The sequence below is a fragment of the Triticum urartu genome, chromosome 5A (genome assembly GCF_056163025.1).
Source record: "Triticum urartu cultivar PI428250 chromosome 5A, HENAU_Tu73, whole genome shotgun sequence".
NCBI classification, from domain to species: Eukaryota; Viridiplantae; Streptophyta; class Magnoliopsida; order Poales; family Poaceae; genus Triticum; species Triticum urartu.
This window is the reverse complement of record NC_141877.1, coordinates 477,708,496-477,722,272: the sequence shown is the minus strand read 5'-3', so window position 1 is coordinate 477,722,272 and position 13,777 is coordinate 477,708,496. Positions and strand designations below refer to the sequence as shown.

The window sequence follows — 13,777 nt, the reverse complement described above, 5'->3', positions numbered from 1 at the left end:
CCATAATAATAGTTGGGGTCATACTGAGAAGAAGAAGACTCTGACTACCACTGGTTGGCAATTATTTCCGGATCCCAATGGTAATTAGACTGACGTGGAGGATCAACTTCCGGCTCTGGCTCTGTGGCTGATGTAGGGTTCCGATAGGCGTGAATAGCCTCTAATGGAACAAGGTACTGGCCTGCAAATAAATCAAACAAGGAAGGAGCAGGCAGGGTAATAGTCTCAGGATGATGTTTATCAAAGAACAATTTGTATTTAAGCTCCCCTTCCCTATTCTTAACAGTAAAATCGTGTGCTACCATACTCTTATAATCTAAATAAACACGAGGCAGCAATTTTTCTTCCTTCTCATAATGCCTAATAGGTATGTTAAAATGTGCAGCTAGGCGTGAAGCATAGATGCCTCCAAAGATGGGGCCCTTTGTACGGTTCAGATTTAACCGTTTAGCAATAATACCGCCCATACTAACAGAGTTATCACTGAATAAACCGTGGAACAAGATAATAATATCAGGAACACTAAGGTTTCCACAGTTTCCGCGACCAATTAAGCAACGACTAGCAAATATTGCAAAGTAGCGTAAAATAGGAAAATGTATGCTAGTGATTCGTGCATCGGAAACCTTCCTCGTTTCCCCTACAGTGATGGTATCAATAAACCCATCCACATCGCTGCAGTGTGGTTCCTCTATCGTGCCCTTGAAAGGGACTAAACAAACCCGACAAAAATCATAACTCCTTATGCTCATCATATAAATAAAACACCACCGTAGGTGGTGAGCTCCTAGAATGGAAATGAAAGTTTTGCACAAAGATATTTGTGAGTAAGAGATACTGTTCACGTTGGTCGTGGAGGAAGGGGGTGAGGCCTACATTCTCAGACAATTCATAAAAATCATCATAAATCCCGGCTGCTCTCAAGAAATCATCGGAAGGCCATTCACACGGCCGAACCTCCGCGGTGTGAGGCAAATTATACTTGGGCTTCTGTGCCTTTTCCTTCGAGCTTCGGCTCGATGAGCCCCTCAAAAATCTCTTCATTATTTTCTGAAAAATTCTGAAATTTTTAGTAACTTCAAAATAAAAGTGAACAAAGCTCAATAATATTGATAGCAACTACTCCTACAAGTGCCTAGTGCCTATATCATGCATCAAAACTACTTTTGACCAAATAAATTTGGCATGCAAGATCAAGAATAGGGTCACCTAAGCAGCACAAATTTGCAATGAATAAAGCACTAGAACAAAAACTAATTGGACCAATGCAGGAGTCACATACCAAGGAACAATCCCCCAAGCAATTTTGTGAGAGGTGCTTTGAGCAAGGAGATCGAAAATGGCAGCAAAATGAGCTAGAACTCATGCTTGAGCTTGATATTCGTGTTTGTGGGAGGAAGAAGAAGTGTGTGGGTGCAGGAATAAGTGGAGGAGGGCCACCGTGGGCCCACGAGGCAGGGGGCGCGCCCAGGGGGGTAGGGCGCGCCCCTGACCCTCGTGGCTAGGTGCCAGCTCCTCCTGATATGTTCTCAGTGCCAAATATTCTCAAATATTCCAAAAAAATCATATTTAAATTTCAGGACATTTGGAGAACTTTTATTTTTTGGGTATTTTTATATTGCATGGATAATCAAATAACAGACAGAAAACACTATTTTTATTTTATTTAATATAAATAATAGAAAGTAAAAGGAGGGTACAGAAGGTTGTGCCTTCTAGTTTCATCCATCTCATGATCATCAAAAGGAATCCACTAACAAGGTTGATCAAGTCTTTTTAACGAACTCATTCCGAATAACACTATGTTACCTCAACGGGGATATGCACATCCCCAATAATAAGAATATCATATTTCTTCGTGACAGTAGGAAGAGGAAATTCAAAACCTCCAAATATAATCGATGGAATTTTTCCAATAGAGTTGATACTATGAACTTGAGGTTGTTTCCTCGGAAAGTGTACCGTATGCTCATTACCATTAACATGAAAAGTGACATTGCTTTTAGTGCAATCAATAACAGCCCCTGCAGTGTTCAAAAAAGGTCTTCCAAGAATAATAGACATACTATCGTCCTCGGGAATATCAAGAATGACAAAGTCCGTTAAAATAGTAACGTTTGCAACTACAACAGGCACATCCTCACAAATACCGACAGGTATAGTAGTTGATTTATCAGCCATTTGCAAAGATATTTCAGTAGGTGTCAACTTATTCAAATCAAGTCTACGATATAAAGATAGAGGCATCACACTAACACCGTCTCCAAGATCACATAAAGCAGTTTTAACATAGTTTCTTTTAATGGAGCATGGTATAGTGGGTACTCCTGGATCTCCAAGTTTCTTTAGTATTCCACCGTTAAAAGTATAATTAGCAAGCATGGTGGAAATTTCAGCTTCCGGTATCTTTCTTTTATTTGTAACAATTTCTTTCATGTACTTAGCATAAGGATTCATTTTAAGCATATCAGTTAATCGCATACGCAAAAAGATAGCTCTAATCATTTCAGCAAAGCGCTCAAAATCCTCATCATCCTTTTTCTTGGATGGTTTGGGAGGAAAAGGCATGGGTTTCTGAACCCAAGGCTCTCTTTCCTTACCGTGTTTCCTAGCAACAAAGTCTTTCTTATCATAACGTTGATTCTTTGATTGTGGGTTATCAAGATCAACAGCAGGTTCAATTTCTATATCATTATCATTACTAGGTTGAGCATCATCATGAACATTATCATTAACATTATCACTAGTTTCAGGTTCATTACCAGATTGTGTTTCAGCATCAGAGATAGAAATATCATTTGGATTCTTAGGTGTTTCAATAACAGGTTCACTAGAAGCATGCAAAGTCCTATCATTTTTCTTTTTCTTCCTTTTAGAAGGACTAGGTGCATCTATATTATTTCTCTGGGAATCTTGCTCAATTCTCTTAGGATGGCCTTCAGGATACAAAGGTTCCTGAGTCATTTTACCACCTCTAGTCATAAATCTAACAGCATTATCATTATTTTTACTATTCAATTCATTGAGCAAATCATTTTGAGCCTTAAGTACTTGTTCTACTTGAGTGGTAACCATAGAAGCATGTTTACTAATAAGTTTAAGTTCACCTTTGACGTTAGCCATATAATCACCCAAGTGTTCAAGCATATTTGAATTGTATTTCAATTGTCTACCAAAATAAGCATTAAAATCTTCTTGCTTAACCATAAATTTATCAAACTCATCTAAGCATGGGCTAGCAAATTTAGTAAATGGGATTTCAGCTTTATCATATCTATAGAGAGAATTTACCTTTACTACCTGTGTCGGGTTATCAAGACCATGTACTTCTTTAATAGGTGAAGGATTAAGATCATATATTTCTTCAACAGGCGGTAAATTAAGACCGTGTATTTCTTCAATAGGAGGTAAATTCTTAACATCTTCAGCTTTAATACCTTTTTCTTTCATAGATTTCTTTGCCTCTTGCATATCTTCAGGACTGAGAAATAGAATACCCCTTTTCTTCGGAGTGGGTTTAGGAATAGGCTCAGGAGCTGGCTCAGGAAGTGGCTCAGGAAGTGTCCAATTATTTTCATTTGTCAACATATTATTCAATAGAATTTCAGCTTCATCCAGCGTTCTTTCCCTAAAAACAGAACTAGCACAACTATCCAAGTAATCTCTGGAGGCATCGGTTAGTCCATTATAAAAGATATCAAGTATTTCATTTTTCTTAAGAGGATGATCAGGCAAAGCATTAAGTGACTTGAGAAGCCTCCCCCAAGCTTGTGGGAGACTCTCTTCTTCAATTTGCACAAAATTATATATATATCCCTTAAAGCAGCTTGTTTCTTATGAGCAGGGAAATATTTAGCAAAGGAGTAATAAATTATATCCTGGGGACTACGCACACAACCAGGATCAAGAGAATTAAACCATATCTTAGCATCACCCTTTAATGAGAACGGAAATATTTTAAGGATATAGAAGTAGCGAGTTCTCTCATCATTAGTGAACAGGGTGACTATATCATTTAATTTAGTAAGATGTTCCACAACAGTTTTAGATTCATAGCCATGAAAAGGATCAGATTCAACCAAAGTAATTATATCAGGATCAATAGAGAATTCATAATCCTTATCAGTAACACAGATAGGTGAAGTAGAAAAAGCAGGGTTAGGTTTCATCCTAGCATTTAGAGATTGCTTATTCCATTTAGCTAATAACCTCTTGTGTTTGTATCTATCTTTGCAAGCTAAAATAGCTAAAGCAGCTTCTTTTTCAAAAACATAACCCTCGGGAATATCAGGTGAGTCTTCATCATCACTTTCATCAATATTATCAGATTCAATATTTTCATTCTCTCTGACCCTAGCAAGTTGTTCATCAAGAAATTCACCAAGTGGCACAGTAGTATCAAGCATAGAAGTAGTTTCATCATAAGTATCATGCATAGCAGAAGTGGCATCATCAATAACATGCGACATATCAGAACGAATAGCAGAAGTAGGTTTAGGTGTCGCAAGCTTACTCAAAACAGAAGGTGAAACAAGTGCAGAGCTAGATGGCAGTTCCTTACCTCCCCTCGTAGTTGAGGGATAAATCTTGGTTCTTGGATCTTTCAAGTTCTTCATAATGATAAGCAGATATAAATCCCAAGTGACTCAAAGAATAGAGCTATGCTCCCCGGCAACGGCGCTAGAAAATAGTCTTGACAACCCACAAGTATAGGGGATCGCAGCAGTTTTCGAGGGTAGAGTATTCAACCCAAATTTATTTATTCGACACAAGGGGAGCCAAAGAATATTCTCAAGTATTAGCAGTTGAGTTGTCAATTCAACCACACCTGGAAACTTAATATCTGCAGTAAAGTATTTAGTAGCAAAGTAATATGATAGTAGTGGTAATAGTAGCAAAAGGTAACAGTAGCAAAAGTAATGTTTTTGGTATTTTTTAGTGATGATAGCAATAGCAACAGAAAAGTAAATAAGCGAAGAACAATATATAGAAAGCTCGTAGGCAATGGATCGGTGATAGAGAATTATGTCGGATGCGGTTCATCATGTAACAGTCATAACCTAGGGTGACACAGAACTAGCTCCAATTCATCAATGTAATGTAGGCATGTATTTCGAATATAGTCATACGTGCTTATGGAAAAGAACTTGCATGACATCTTTTGTCCTACCCTCCCGTGGCAGTGGGGTCCTAATGGAAACTAAGGGATATTAAGGCCTCCTTTTAATAAAGTACCGGACCAAAGCATTAACACATAGTGAATACATGAACTCCTCAAACTACGGTCATCACCGGTAAGTATCCCGATTATTGTCACTTCGGGGTTAACGGATCATAACACATAATAGGTGACTATAGACTTGCAAGATAGGATCAAGAACTCTCATATATTGATGAAAACATAATAGGTTCAGATCTGAAATCATGGCACTCATGCCCTAGTGACAAGCATTAAGCATAGCAAAGTCATAGCAACATCAATCTCAGAACATAGTGGATACTAGGGATCAAACCCTAACAAAACTAACTCGATTACATGATAGATCTCATCCAACCCATCACCGTCCAGCAAGCCTACGATGGAATTACTCACGCACGGCGGTGAGCATCATGAAATTGGTGATGGAGGATGGTTGATGATGATGATGGCGACGGATTCCCCTCTCCGGAGCCCCGAAAGGACTCCAGATCAGCCCCCCGAGAGGTTTTAGGGCTTGGCGGCGGCTCCGTATCGTAAAACGCGATGAATTCTTCTCTCTGATTTTTTTCTCCCCGAAACCAAATATATAGAGTTGGAGTTGAGGTCGGAGGAGCTCCAGGGGGCCCATGATGTAGGGGCGCCCCCCACCCTCGTGGCTAGGGTGTGGGCCCCCTGGTCTTCATCTTTTGCAAGGATATTTTATTATTTCCAAAAAGACGCTCCATGGAGTTTCAGGTCATTCCGAGAACTTTTGTTTCTGCACATAAATAACACCATGGCAATTCTGCTAAAAACAGTGTCAGTCCGGGTTAGTTCCATTCAAATCATGCAAGTTAGAGTCCAAAACAAGGGCAAAAGTGTTTGGAAAAGTAGATACGACGGAGACGTATTAGAGGACGATGAGTCATCAATCAGTTCCGAAACTAAAAGAGGCGGCTGGGGTACTAGTGACGTGATCGGCCTCATTAGTCCAGAACATGGCAGCCAGTTATGCTGCCAAATACTAGTACTTTGTCCTGTCCCAATTATTCTTATAATACCCTGAGCAATCACATCACGCCCGTCCAAAATGGCCCTCCATATCTGTGAGGGGTGAGCTCCCAGTTCAGCTTCTAAAAGTGAAATCGATGGAAAATACACTGCCTTTAGTATTCTTGCGCTCAAAGTGCTTGGGCACTCAATCAACCGCCATGCGTGTCTTGCAAGGAGGGACAAATTGAAAAGCTCGATGTCTCGAAAGCCTAGGCCTCCCAAAGATTTAGGTTTAGTACATATGTCCCATGAGACCCAGCATGGCTTCCTCTTGCCCCATTTACTACCCCACCAGAATTATCGAATCATAGATGTCACGCTCTCACAAATGCCACGTGGTAACCTGAAGCATGTCATAGAATACACTGGGATTGCTTGGGAAACTTCTTTTATCAAAACTTCCTTCCCTGCATACGACAATAGTTTTTCCATCCATCCCTTGATCTTTTCCCAAACTCTATCTCTCAGATATTTAAAGGTTCTGTTCCTTGAGTGACCCACATCCGTCGGCATACCCAAATCCTTTCATTAAGTTGTTCATTGTGCACATTAATAGAATTATTTATACTATCTCGAACAGATTGAGGGCATCCCTTGCTGAAAAAGATGGATGATTTCTCATTGTTCACCCTCTGACCCGAAGCGTTACAGTAAGTAGTCAACAGGTTTGATACTTCAGCCCCCCCCCCCTCATCGCTCGCCTTAAAAAGCAGCAAGCTATCATCGGCGAAGAGAAAATGGTTGACAACTGGGGCTGTCGGAGCCACCTGTACTCCCACAAAATGCGATGACTGAGTTCCAGATTTCAAAAGGCACGAAAGGCCCTCCGCTGCTATCAAGAAGAGGTAAGGGGAGATTGGATCTCCCTGTCGGATACCCCTGGTGGTTTTAAACTGGTCCAATTTTTCTCCATTAAACAAAACTGAAAAGGACACCGACTTGATCATGCCCATCAAAATATCAGTCCATGTCCATGCAAAACCAAGCTTAATCATAATAGCCTCCAAATAATCCCACTCTAGTCTGTCATAGGCATCATATCCAACTTTAGCGCACAATGACTATTGGATTTGGCCCTTCTTCTCTTCATAAAATGTAGACATTCATAAGCACAAATAATGTTATCTGTGATTAACCTCCCTAGGACAAAAGCTGACTGCTCCTCAGATATAATGTCTGGCAAAATTTGTTTTAATCTGTTTGCCACCACCTACGATGCGATCTTATACAGAACATTGCACAAACTTATAGGCTTGAATTGAGTGAGAAGGGTTGAATTCATTACCTTTGGTATTAAGACCAAAAAAGTATCATTAATGCACTCCGCATTGTCTTCTCCCTTAACAATTCGCAAAACCGCATTTGTCACCTCCTCCCCACATACATCCCAGTGCCTCTGCTAAAAGTGAGCAGGAAATCCATCCGGCCCCGGGGCTTTGGTAGGGAACATCTGATATAGTGCTACCTTCACCTCCTCCCTAGTGTAAGGAGCACACAGAGTATCATTCATATTTGCCATTACTTTGCGGGGTACATGTTCCAAAACAGCCCCTATATCTGTTACACCCTCCGAGGTATACATATTTTTATAAAAGTTTGAAACCAAGTCCTTTAGTTCCACGGGGTCGTCCACCATAATGCGCAAAGCACTGGACATCGATTTGATCATATTCTTCTTTCTTCTCATGCTCACCCTCATATGAAAAAACTTTGTATTCTTATCACCAGAAGTAAGCCATTCAATTCTCCACCGCTGACGCCACAGTATCTCCTCCCTGTGGTACATTTCAACAAGCCTCTCATGGAATCCAAATGGGTTGGGCCGACGCGCGCCGGATCATCTCATAGCCTCCCCAATTCCTTCTTCAGATTTTTAATTTCTGCTCTAACTGACCCAAAGGTGTCCTTGTCCCATTGTTTCAATTTTTTGGCGAGCTCTGCTAGCTTCTGTTTAACCTCCTCCACCCGCAAGCTTGACTGGCAAGCCGGCCAAGAGTCATGGATCATATCTCGAAAATCTCCATATGTCTCCCAAGCCACTTCATACCTAAAAAAACACCTAAGTGATACGTACAGAAAGTTATCCTTAACCTTTTATCGGCCCAATTCTTAGCCCAATACGCGTGGCCCTCGCAGCTTGACGCACGACATCACGCAGTAGACAGCGCCGCCGCCTCCTTTTCCACCTACCGCAATCCCAGCGGCGGGCGGCGGCGGCCGTGGCTCCCCCAGTGGCGGCCGGCAGCGCCCGTGGCTCCCACTCGGCGGCGGCCGGTAGCGCCCGTGCTCTTCATGGTCGGCGGCCCGCTTGCGTCCATAGCGAGAAATACCATTGTGTGTTTTACTTTTACCTGGTACTGGTGAAAATTTTACTAGCTAAATAAACCTGAAGAATAGCTATGTTTTTACTACTTTATGCTGTGTTTGGCTCGTACCAGTCCACCACCACAGTACTTTCTTCATTGGCATATGATTACCGCCTGCTACAACCAAACTTAGAATCATGCTAGGTGTGCCTATTCGGAGTATAAGATTATGATGACAAGTTCTGACAATCCGAGCATCTGTGGAATGCTTTATTACACTGCCACAATGTTGAGACCTTGCGCTGTAGTAGTAACCAAATTTTCTGGAAAAAAAGAACCACATATGATGGAAGACTGTTCTCTTATCTGGCTTTGGCAGTCTACGTCTGTGGCTCTAAATGTTCATATGTACACCCTCTGTTCCTAAATATAAGACGTTTTGGCAGTTTAAACGTCTTATATTTAGGAACTGAGGTAGTACTATTTATACCCTGTGCACAATATACATGTTTTTGTTTAGATGCCATACTGACTTGATTATTGCATATAATTGTATCACATTGTATGGTTTAACGCATCACCGATCACTGCATGGGTGCTGAATGTTGACTTGCACAAATGCAAATAAATAATTCTTGTTCATTTTCATATGCATAATTTAAGTAAGAATGCAATTGTACCAATATCCATACTAAGTAATTAACATTGCAGGAAAATCTTCCTCAAAAGCTCATTTGTAGCCCTCAATCCACTCGCTGCGATTACTTAGTATTAATATTAAAGTTTCTTTTTATATTCTGATACATTTCTCCTTTCTGTGCTTCTGCATTCTCAGGACATATATCAACATATACATGCCCTAATGCCATTACGAGAGGCTGCTCGCGCGGCTTGTGTGTCACACACATTTCTGCAATCATGGAGATGCTGTCGCAACCTTACCTTAAGTAAGGAAACACTAGGTTTGAATGGAAATGGTATTGATAAAGATGAAATGGCAAGAGATCTCATCAGTAAAGTTGACGGTATTCTTAAGAATCACTCGGGTGTTGGCATGAAGAAACTAGAGCTTAATCTCTACTGTTGCCGCAAGGTTGATCACTGTTATCTCAATAGTTGGCTTCGCATTGCTTTTAGAGCAGGGATTGAAGAGCTCACCATGTTGCTATCTCTTATCAGTGAGGCAGAGTACAACTTCCCATGCTCTCTTTTATTCAGTGGGAGTGAAAAATCAATTCGGTATCTTAAGCTCTCCAGCTGTGTCTTTCGTCCCACAGCTGAGCTTGATTGCTGGAGAAGGTTGAAGGAGTTGTGGCTGACTAATGTGCTGATTACGGACGATGAGCTAGAGTGCCTTCTTTCCAATTCTTCCATGTTGGAGTTACTGTGGCTCTTTAGATGCAATGAGATAGTTCGTGTGAAGATACCTTGTCAGCTCCAGCTGCTCAGCTTCCTGCGAGCGGGTCAATGCAGAAAGCTCCAGGAGATAGAGAGCAACGCTCAAAATATCTCGAGTTTTGACATCGGTGGCAGTAACTTGGTAAAGATTTCATTTGGAGGCGCATTGCGAGTAAAGAACATGAGGATAACGTGTTCATATCAGCCCAACGTTATCTGGTACACTCAGACCAAGCCTATGCCATCTGTACTGAATGTTGAAACGCTTCACATATCCTCGTGTAATGAGGTACATTCTAACGTTGTGATGATCATAGGGTAGCTATTTGCATATAACAGCTTTCATACGTGATATGATTAATCCGAGACATCTTTATGCAGATGATCAGTACACCAACTCTACCTAGCAAATTCCTGCACCTCAAATACTTGCACATTACTCTAAATGCAAACGAAGCTATTTCATCGGCCTATGATTACCTTTCTCTGGTTTCTTTTCTTGTAGCTTCTCCTTGCTTGGAGACTTTCATCTTTGTAGTAAGTTACTGATCACCTTGCAAGCATACCTAGTGCCTATGGCAAAACAACTGAAACGGTCATCTTGGCTTTCTATTTTAGGTACAGCAAACTGACATGAAGCATGATTCGATTGTCGGGGATATCTCGCATCTGAGGCAGCTGCCAGAACACCGCCATGACAACCTAAAGAGTGTAACAATCGTCGGCTTCTGCTCTGCTAAGAGCATGGTCGAATTAACACTTTATATCATTAAGAACACATCGTCGCTTCAGTGTCTCACATTGGACACTAGTTTCGGTTCTTGTGGCTGTTCGGTCGATAAACCTGGCGGTTGCAACCCTATGAGGAGGGATATAATCAAGGAAGCCCATAGAGCACTTTTGGCTATCAGAACACACGTTGAGGGCATAATCCCCTCTAGAGTTATGTTAAATGTTTCAGGGCCTTGCAGTCGGTGCCATGTTGTTGAACGTGACTAATCATGTAAAATTATAATGTTTGTGATGAGTTGTTTATTAAATAAATAGCGCTATTTATTTAGTACAAGCAAGGAGAAATGCATGTCATTTCAGGAACTGCAAAAACTAAAATAGTAGTAAGAATATGATTATATCTATATCATAAAAACAAAACACTTGTTCTGTCCACAAATCTGAGAGAAGCTATAACTTGAGGCATCAACTAAACACAAAAAACGATTGTTGTAAAAACTAGAACTAAACATCTGCAACTCCTCGATCCCTGATACAGTAGTCTTTGTGAATAGTATTTTCTCAGAAAACAAATGACCTTGTGCATAGCCTTATTGTTTCTTCTTTTTAAAATAAAAAAAGATTAGTACAGGAAATTGATTATTACTCCGTACAACGTAACTCCTTCCGCATTGGATATATTGCACTTTGTTTAAGAAACAAATTTGGTAGACTGATGGATCTCCAACAGTTTTTTCCACGTGATAGATAGATCATCGCAGTAATTAATCCATGTGGTAAGCATTGCGTTGAGTTAATAAAGTTATGCCTTAGGCATGATGACCTTCTAAAGGGAAGATCTGACCTCACAACATACAGTACATGCTATGACATTGCATAGAGATGTGAAGATCACCCATCTGGTAAGCATTGCGCTGAGTTAATAAAGTTTGACCTTCTAAAAGGAAGATCTGACCTCACAACATACATGCTAGTATGATATTGCATAAAGATTGAGATGTGAAGATCACCCATCTGGTAAGCATTGCGCTGAGTTAATAAAGTTTGACCTTCTAAAAGGAAGATCTGACCTCACAACATACATGCCAGTATGATATTGCATAAAGATCGAGATGTAAAGATCACCCATCTGGTAAGCATGCATTGCACTGAGTTAATAAAGTTTGACCTTCTAAAAGGAAGATCTGACCTCACAACATACATGCTAGTATGATATTGCATAAAGATCGAGATGTAAAGATCACCCATCTGGTAAGCATGCATTGCACTGAGTTAATAAAGTTTGACCTTCTAAAAGGAAGATCTGACCTCACAACATACATGCTAGTATGATATTGCATAAAGATGGGTGATCCTAAACCCTAAACCCTAACCCTAAACCCTAAACCCTAAACCCTAAAAGGAAGATCTGACCTCACAACATACATGCTATGACATTGCACAGACAGATATAAAGTTCTCACTCCATACACGTACATGGTTGGCGTCGAAGAATCAGTACACGATTGGCGTCGAAGAATCAGTTGGCGTCGGCGCCGCCGGCTGGAGGGGACACCGGCTCGGGATCAACCGGGAAGTCTTCCTCGAATTCAGGGAAGTCGTCGTAGCGCGCCCGCGTCCGGGGCAACTTCTGCCAAAGCGGCGTCGCCGACGCGGACCAGAAACTGGGCGAACCCGCGAAAGTAGTCGAGGGTAGGGTCGCCCTTGACGAGCTGCAGGAGCTTTGCCGCTTCATACCCGAGATTGTTGGCCGTGTTGGCCGACACAGATCCTGCGCCATCAATCTCCTCTAGCGCATCGCGCACAAGAGATTCGTACTCGTCCACAAATACGGCAAACTTCCTGCCCTCGCTGTACAGACGATGGCAGTTCTCGATCTCCCATCCATAGCTCTCCTCTTTCTCGCTCAGCAAACCCACCATAGCTGACACGTCCCGCACGTGTACGCCGCTCACGGTGATCTGAGCCCCCGAGAGATTCGGGTTGCAGCCGACGAACGCCTTGGCCTGCTCCAAGGAGAAGAAGGTGGGGTCGCTGAACGGCACACCCATGGTAGAGCTGCCTTGAGAGACGCGGGTTGGGGACGGTGTGCTGCCGGCGGCCTTGAGCGCGGCTTGGCGGCGGAGGGCTCCCGGCGGCCTTGAGCGCGAGAGGCGGCGGAGGGCTGCCGCAAGCCTTGAGCGCGAGAGGCGGCCGAGAGCTGCGGGCGGCCATGAGCGCGGGGTGGCGGCGGAGGGCTGCGGGCGGCCTTGAGCGCGAGAGGCGTCGGAGGGCTGCCAACTGCGGCGATGGGACGTCTTGGAGGGGGATTAAATGGGGAGCCGGGTCGATCCAGATTGCACCGGTTCACCAGGTATATATAGATCGAGTCCTAGTCGGTTCCCCGAACGCCTTTGTTGTCGTTCCTCCCAATAATTTTTGATGGAAATAGAGAAGTACTACATTTTAGTATTCAACGATAACTTGTGCACACCATTTTCTCTTTCTGATATACGTGTTTGCAACTGTAATCTAAATCAAGATTTAATTTAGTTGCAAGCATATTAGTAGTCTAGTGTACATCATTGTATATGGATCGGTTATTGTGCACTGTGCGAAGTAAAGAGAATAATTATATATTTGTTGTAACCTTTAGCACATGGTAGCTGATTGGAATCAACATCCCCTATTGCGCTAATAATAGCTTTTGTGCTAATTCAAATGGTATATGAAGATATATGATAGTCATTTTCAAAATACCTCATAAAAAGGTATTAATTAAGATTGCATTCTAAATCAAACTTTAGAAATGATTAACATGCAAGATGATAGCATATTTGAATTATACACAGTTTTTTGAGAATTTTTCATATATAATATGCTAGATTTCGAGTTAGGATTAAAAAGATATGGATAATTTTAAAAATATTTAAATATGCTTGATTAAAAAATAAACAAAAAAGTGCAATCACCAATGACTACTAGCATGCTATTAGCAAATTGTGGACCGCTGGGTAAAACCATGTTCGGTGCAGCGACTTGTAAAATGAAAACAGAACATTTTATTGTTGACTTATGGATGGCATAGTGAGTAATTCATGGCAACTTTAGAGGCAATTTTCTTGACGTG

At 41.6% G+C, this 13,777-nt stretch overlaps 1 protein-coding gene across 2 annotated transcripts; it reads left to right on the top strand.

Moving 5' to 3' along the window:
- The first annotated feature begins 8,562 nt into the window (after nucleotides 1-8,562).
- LOC125509876 (uncharacterized) lies at nucleotides 8,563-10,963 on the top strand. Of its 2 annotated transcripts, XM_087521291.1 has the most exons (3): nucleotides 8,563-10,225; nucleotides 10,318-10,473; nucleotides 10,555-10,963. In XM_087521291.1, exons 1-3 carry the CDS (start codon nucleotides 9,401-9,403, stop codon nucleotides 10,933-10,935), a joined length of 1,362 nt encoding a protein of 453 aa, XP_087377417.1. In that variant the 5' UTR covers nucleotides 8,563-9,400; the 3' UTR covers nucleotides 10,936-10,963. The 2 variants fall into 2 exon arrangements, with proteins under 2 accessions (XP_087377417.1, XP_087377418.1); XM_087521292.1 differs by lacking the exon at nucleotides 10,318-10,473.
- Nucleotides 10,964-13,777: the final 2,814 nt, after the last annotated feature.